The sequence below is a fragment of the Myxocyprinus asiaticus genome, chromosome 31 (genome assembly GCF_019703515.2).
Source record: "Myxocyprinus asiaticus isolate MX2 ecotype Aquarium Trade chromosome 31, UBuf_Myxa_2, whole genome shotgun sequence".
NCBI lineage: Eukaryota > Metazoa > Chordata > Actinopteri > Cypriniformes > Catostomidae > Myxocyprinus > Myxocyprinus asiaticus.
This window is the reverse complement of record NC_059374.1, coordinates 37,605,560-37,613,202: the sequence shown is the minus strand read 5'-3', so window position 1 is coordinate 37,613,202 and position 7,643 is coordinate 37,605,560. Positions and strand designations below refer to the sequence as shown.

Below are 7,643 nucleotides of genomic sequence, written 5' to 3'. Positions count from 1 at the left end.
CAATGACACCAAGCATATCTCCAAAGTTGTGGCAAAATGGCTTAAGCACAATAAAGTCAAGGTATTGGAGTGGCCATCACAAAGCCCTGACCTCAATCCGATAGAAAATTTGTGGGCAGAACTGAAAATGCGTGTGCGAGCAAGGAGGCCTACATACTTGACTCAGTTACACCAGTTTTGTCTGGACTTATGGGCCAAAATTCCAGCAACTTATTGTGAGAAGCTTGTGGAAGGCTACCCAAAATGTTTGACCCAAGTTAAACAATTTAAAGGCAATGCTACCAAATACTAACAAATTGTATATAAAATTCTGACCCACTGGGAATGTGATGAAATAAATAAAAGCTGAAATAAATAATTCTCTCTACTATTATTCTGACATTTCACATTCTTTTTAGGGGGGGGGGGGAGGTTTCTCCCCTTTTCTCCCCAATTTGGAATGCCCAGTTCCCAATGCGCTCTAAGTTCTCATGGTGGCATAGTGACTCGCCTCACTCCGGGTGGGGGAGGACAAATCTCAGTTGCCTCCACGTCTGAGACTGTCAATCCATGCGTCTTATCACATGGCTTGTGAGCGCGTTACTGCAGAGACCTAGTGCGTGTGGAGGCTTCATGCTATTCTCCGCAGCATCCATGCACAAGTCACCACACACTCCACCAAGAGCGAGAACCACATTAGAGTGACCACGATGTCCCCAATTTTGGATTTAACCTAAACCTTAGCAATAAATCAAATATTAGACCTCACCTTAGCTTTAACTCTAATTTCATTCAATCAAAACATAGCTGTAATTAGAATATTAGACTCAAAACTGTCTTAACAATACATTTTATGAATTATATTCTCAACTAAAATATAATATTTTTGTAATGGATCTTGGGTAAAGAGGTGAACACAATAAAACCACACTGGCATGTATTAAGGCAAGGGTTAACTACTGTATATAATGAACGTATTGTGATACGCAAACTATTACAATTTCTTTTGGCGAAAAAATTGGTTTGGTAACTTTGATATGTTTGTGTTACCTCTTACCTTTTTTCAATGATTTTTTATTTTATTTATTTTTTTATTGTGTAAAATATTATTCTATCGACCGTATTTCAAATATATGGTTCTGGCTTGGGTTAGGGTTTATGTATTATGATCAATCACAATATTTGGAATCAGAGATGCACAAATAAGCCAAACACAAGTCAGTCAGTTTCAGTATTTTGATTTATTTTTTTCTTCATTTTTATATTTTTTTGTCTGTTTGTTTTAAGAAACAAATGCTTGCAGATGTCAAATGAATTAACACACACATCCTTACCCTTTTTAGAATGTGACTGACATGACCAACCTGAGAAAGGCAGGCCATCAGCCAGCCATTCACAACCGCTCCTGATTCTCAAACCGGCACCCACTTCCTGTTCTCAAATGTCTCTTTAAGTGCATATGAAAGTTGAAAAACATTTTGAACGAAAGTGCAGAGATGGACCAATACTTTCGTAAACAAAATCCCTGCATTCATTTCATTTATTTTTATTTTTTTTATTTCACAGGATATCTTGAGCTGGAATGAGAATCTGGAAAAGACACGGAAGGTAAGGATGCAGGGATTTGTTTCCATTCATTCACTCGTTTGTAAACAGCTTATCCTTTTTTTTCTTTTCTTAAAACCCTACATCGACAGGTTTAACAAGGCCTTTTGTCGTACCGTGCACTCGCTCTCCTCGCGCAAGACAAAAAGGTTAATCAATAAAATGATTCAAAATAAAGTTTAGTGATTGTGCTTTTAAAACCAAAGTCAAACAAATAACAACAAACAATGACAATAAAAGAATAACAGTGCATTACAAAAAAAAATAAAAAATAAAAAATAAAAAAAAACAATAACGAACAAACATTAACTCTCAGAATGTGGCACTTTTCCTGGAGCAATTTAAACACTATGACAATTTACAACCAGGATGGAGGCTATAAAAAAATTTATATTAACTGGTAATAGAAATTTTAAATGATTCAAATAAGCCAAGGAAGACAAATTTAATGTACCACAATGGATTATAAAAGACAGTTAGATATGTATACACGTGTATGTACATCTCAGTCAGTCCCTTTGTGCCAGAAGTTTCATTACAGTAACAATTGACTGACAACCTTCTTGCCAAGGTGAACAAAGCCATAATCAGTTTCTGGGGCTACAGACACATCATATTGCATTGGAATCAAACAAACAAAACTGTTTTAGCCCCTTGAACGTACCTTCTTTTAAATCTTCTGAGTACTTTTTCTTCTTTAAATGCACATTGACATTAAGGTAAAGAAATGTATTAATGGTTGGTCAGTTTTCCAAATGTGGTGTAAGTCAGGGTCGGTAGTTTTCATTAAAAGACACCGTCGCAATGGTCAAACTGCGCTTGAAGATGGTTGCTGAGGAAGTTTGGACAGCAATATTTTTTTATCATCTCAGCTCTCCACCATCTGAAACGAAAACTATATTTTAGTATTATTGTCAACATCATGCACACAGACATCCAATAAATATATATTAGAAAATGAATAGCTCTGAATTCTAGCATCTCTTTTCCAGTCATTTTGGGCAGTTGGGTGTGTCATAAAAATGAGGGAGAAGTCTTAATTTGGTTTGGGACATACCTCAAGTTCCTCCCCTCCTGTCTGGAAGGCTCCTGTGGTGTTCAGCCCAATATCTGCAGGGTTTCTGCGGGCCCCTGGAAGCCCCTCTCCTCGTCGCTGCCCACCGGACCCCCGAGAGGACAGTGAACTTGATGAACTGGGGTCTCTTTCCCCACGAGGACTGTGGACGGGTGGGAAAGAGGGACGACTATAAGGTAGGATGTCCTCTGAGCCTGAGAGAGAGACAGATGTTTGTTTTTTTTAGTTCATAAACAAAAGGACTAACTTATTTTACAGGTTACCAAATACTTGAACAACCAGTCAGAAATTACAACGATTTATGTCTCGCTGACATTTAGTACACATGTGACAGTTAACAGTTTCTTTCGATCTGGATATGACAATTAGTAACGACCTGCAGTTCACTGAGTAAGTCAGAAGTTTTTAATCGCTCCAACTGACTCAGTGAGCGAGTAAGCCATTAGGCCAAGAAATTTTGAGTATGGATGTACCGAAACCGATACTGGTATCGGAATCGGGTCCAATACTATGCTCACATTCTCGTACTCATGCTCGTAAAAAGGCTCCGATACCAAAAAACTATAACTTCTGACATGCGAATGTCACTGCGTAAGCATTCAGCGCACAAATTAAATCCACGATGTGTCATAGTGTGATTATTAAACAGCAAAGGCTGCTATTTAATTAACTAAATATGTAGTCTGCATGTGCTGCAGACTACATATTTAGTTAATTAAATAGCAGACTTTTTGCACTGGGTGACATAGTGGCCTGCTCTTCCGGAGGTGTGAAGCTGTCCTCACAAACCGGCTTGACTCGGGATTGTGCCAAAATAAAAGCTCCGCCAAAATAAAAGCTCCACTTAAATGGACAAAAATATGACAGAAATATATAACTACTGTATAGTTATGTAATATTCACTGAAATAACGATAATAATGATAATAATAATAAAATTATAACTGTATTATATTTAAGCAATAACTCACATCTGTGATGCTCTGTTGTGCAGCACTTCATTTGACACAAATAACTTCAATGTTGTATTTTGAGGATCGGTATAAAAGCACAACTTTTTCAAAAGAACTTTTCAAAAATGCATGTCGAGACACATGCGTTCAGTTTAATTCGTTGTGTTGCATCTAGATTGTTTTTAGCGCAAGTGTCACAAAGACTCAATGTTTTCTGAACAAGTTCAGGCTGCATAGAAGGGACTGTTACATTGTTTCATATTATTCCAGATTGTTCTGTACCAAGCAAATTTTCAGCGCTTGATAAACGGTAAGGCAATGTTTTTTTCCCTTCTGCTCTAGTGTACTGAGGAGCTAACTTGCCTTGTTAAAACATTATATGTTTACTGATTCAATACTGTTACGAATGTTGGCTACGATGCTGACATAAAATACAGCCTATTGTAACAGTACTTGCTAGGAGAGGAAATTACAAAGACAGTGAGCGATTCTGGGTTCGCGTAGGGTACGGGTCCGTTTTGGGTTTCATTTTAAGACTTGTGCAGACCTCTAAGAAGAATGCAGACGTTCAAGAACCGTTAGCAGAGCTGAACGTTATGAAAATCATTTGATTCATTTTTTATTTTTATTTAAATGAATAAGAAAAGGTTATTTATTGCCATCCCTTATTTATCTTATTCACTTTAAAACTGAAGTTTGTAATTTCAGCACTACTAGTGTCACCAAATGGAATTGCAAAAATAATAACTTTTCAAACAGGTTTCAGAAAAATCTGCCCATCTTCCGTTGGTTGTACAAACAGATAATGCCATAAAATGGTGTATTGGTTGAGCCAATGTTGCTGTATCAGACTGGCCAACCTCCAAATGGCTTACTTACAGTTAAGTCTGCATATTAATCTGAATTGTTGCTTAGTACCTGGGTGCTGGCGGCTCTTTGCACCGGCAGCGGCCTCTTGCTTGCTGCTTTTCCCTGTTCTCTGACCCCTTTGTAAGTCCTGGGCCTCCTGCCGTTCTGAGGAGCTTGTCCGGGTGCCCTCCCTGAGTCTGGATCCTCCCGAGCCAGTTCGCCTGTCCTTGCCATCAGCAGAACTGGATCTGGGGGACATGGCTCCCCATGGGCCCTCTGGGATGGTTTTAGCTGGGTGTGTAGGTGACTTAAGCATGGCTGGGGGAGGAATGGGAGGAGGAGGCAGATCTGTGAAGAAACGAGATGGAAAAGTTAAAGGAGATTACTGTAATTTCTGTAGTATTTTAACATTGAAATGACGCACAGTATTTTTCTGTTGACGTGTGGATCTTGCGTCAATGTGCTGATGCTAGAAAGTTTCATTTTAGCAAGCTTGCAACGCACTACATTCACACATACTCGTGTACTTCAGAACCAGGCGCTTTGCTGATTGACACCTGAACTCATTTATCTGGCACTCAGAAGGTGCCATGGAAACACAGCTGTGCCGTTGCATCGCGACCATCCAAACAGCTGCACGCGCAAACTTCTTTCCACAGAGGTGTCACGAATCAGTTGAGAAACTGTGAATGATGGTTCATCACTGTCACTTGATGTCTCAACACTTCCCCTGCCAGTTATTCAGGGTTGTTTACAATGGTTATTCTTGTTAAATACTGTCAAAACACAAGCATCTTTCCAGCTACAGTATGTGCGAGATGGATCATTTACACTTGTGCAAGAAACAGCAAGACCTGATTCACAAACTCCAAGTAACAAATGTTTAATTTTTTATAACATATTGTACATAGCGCTACAAGTATTGAGGAGTGAGTAGTGATGCTATTAACTAAACTACATTTTTCAGTAGAGTGACTGTAGTTCAGCTGTTTTTAAAACAGTATAGTTTTTCCAATAAGGAGCTACTTCTGCCAATGAGAAGCAGAGACAAAATTATACACCTGTTTTTTTGTACATTAACAAAGTATCACACACGTAATAATCAAAAGTGCTTATGTACTGCTTATTTAAAAAATGAAACATAATCTCAGTTTTAAAATAGCTTCACCAACACTGGGATCAAATCAATACAAATTTAAGGATCATTAATAATTTTATAATAATTTTTTTTTGCCAATTCTCATTACCATAACGCGTCCAGATGTTTTACTTTTAATATTCCCATTAATTTCAAAAGTGATTCTTATTTTACTATATTACAGTACTAAGGGAGCACTACTATGATGTATAAATACTTTATGATTTTAATAAAAATCTTTTTTTGACCATCTTTTTTTTGCATTGCGGTAATGAGAATTGGGGGAATGGGGGGTGAAATGTAAGTTACTGTGATGCAAATAATGTCACAGTGTAAAAAAAAAACATAATGGCCCAAAAATTGGCTTCATTTTCAATATGCAAAATCTAGTTTTTTTTTTTTTTTTTTGGGTGTAAAATAGGACCATGACATTATCTTCTTCTTCTAAACATGTCATCACTTTACGCTGCCCGGCAGACTCAAGAAGCTTGTTGAACAGTAAGCACAAAATAAAAGTGCTAAATCGGCCGCTGGGTGCTGCGTCAACATTTTTAAATGTTCAAGGTCACAGCACACCTGACATCTTCACTGAATGCGAAGCGCTTAGCACTCTTTCATCACTGCCTTGACACTCAGTTAAATATGAGAGGGGTCAGTTGATCGTGGACAGGGACAGTTTTTATAACTTGGTGGTGTCTTGCTTTAGTCGGGTGGCAGATCGATGCCAGGGTCAGAAAGAGAGTGAGTTTCACAGGAAGAGAGAGAAGCAGTCAGATTTATGATGAGGTCTCTGTGTTATACAGCAATTTGCGGTACTATCCTCATTGGTGTAAGTAGTTTCCCATGTAACTGTGAAATAGGGCTTGGCGATATGAAAAAAATATTTTAGCGATAATCGCCTTAAAAAATTGCGATATCCAATTACATCGTCAGCCCCCCTGACGAGGGTTGGTGAATTTGGTGAAAAAAACTTACAGCACCTCCTGAGATGATCGGATATAATTTGCAGCATTTTCATAGACGAGATTATTCTTGCAAACAGCTTTCAGATGAATGAAACAGAGAAAAAGAGTGAAAACGCTTGTTCCACAAGACAGGCTTTTGCAGCACGCCTCTGAACAAACAGCGAATCAGACACAAGCATTGACGGCTTTTCTTTTGTCTGTTCTTAAAAATATAATAAAGTGCGTTTCTTCAAACGTGTGTCTTTGTGTCTAACAGCATTTCTTGTGATCTGCCACTCCGAGACGTCTTACAGGTCACCCGCCTGTTGCGGGTTGATGAGCAAAATGACCTGCGCATGAAATATATTCGGACAAGGAGCTTGAGAACTGGATTCAGCCTCATCACATTTTGTGGGTGGTGAGTGCTAGTTTCAGACCCTGGCAACTGTTTAATATATTTGCCGTCTTCCTAGATCCATGGTTTTGCCATTTCCCGATATTGTCGATCATCGTGTGTTCGCAATCGGCATCTTTGTGAGACATCGTCAATATCCGATTACATCGTCCTATCGCCCAGCCCTACTGTGAAATCGCTAGTAGTGTAAAACCTGTCCTTCTTGCTAAGGTGTGGTCTGAATTACAGCATGTTACTCGAAATGAGATGGAAGTTCAATCTTTTTGACATGGAGTGCCATTTTTTTATTTTCCTGGCATGTGCATATATGTGATTTTCCTAAGTTTGAGTCCACTTGTGAAAATGTTTCTATTTTGCATTTTTCTAATTTAATCATTTATTTTTAATTACAAATTATATTATCAGAATAACAGTTTGAGTGAAATTGTTTTGCAAAACCCGATGATTATGATATAATCATGATCCTGCATGTGAATTTTCATAGAGCATCTTGTGAAAGCGCTTTAAATGAAAGAAACCCTATCCTTTTGTACAAAATGAGTTAGCACAGTTAATGTCACAAATTTGCTTATTTGATTACTGATCACAAAATTGTGTGGAATCTTTTTTTTTTTCTCCCAATTTGGAATGCCCAATTCCCAATGTGCTTTTAAGTCCTCGTGGACACATAGTGATTTGCCTCAGTC

At 38.2% G+C, this 7,643-nt stretch overlaps 1 protein-coding gene across 2 annotated transcripts in view; it reads right to left on the bottom strand.

Moving 5' to 3' along the window:
• Positions 1-1,201: 1,201 nt before the first annotated feature.
• LOC127422473 (roundabout homolog 1-like) overlaps positions 1,202-7,643 on the bottom strand; it is a 375,425-nt gene continuing 368,983 nt past the window's right edge. For both annotated transcript variants that reach the window (XM_051666005.1, XM_051666006.1), the window contains 3 exons: positions 4,530-4,808; positions 2,642-2,853; positions 1,202-2,467 (listed from right to left, as the gene is read on the bottom strand). In XM_051666005.1, coding sequence (XP_051521965.1) covers positions 2,453-2,467; positions 2,642-2,853; positions 4,530-4,808 — 506 coding nt within the window. In that variant the 3' untranslated portion in view covers positions 1,202-2,452. The remainder of the gene's footprint in view (positions 2,468-2,641; positions 2,854-4,529; positions 4,809-7,643) is intronic.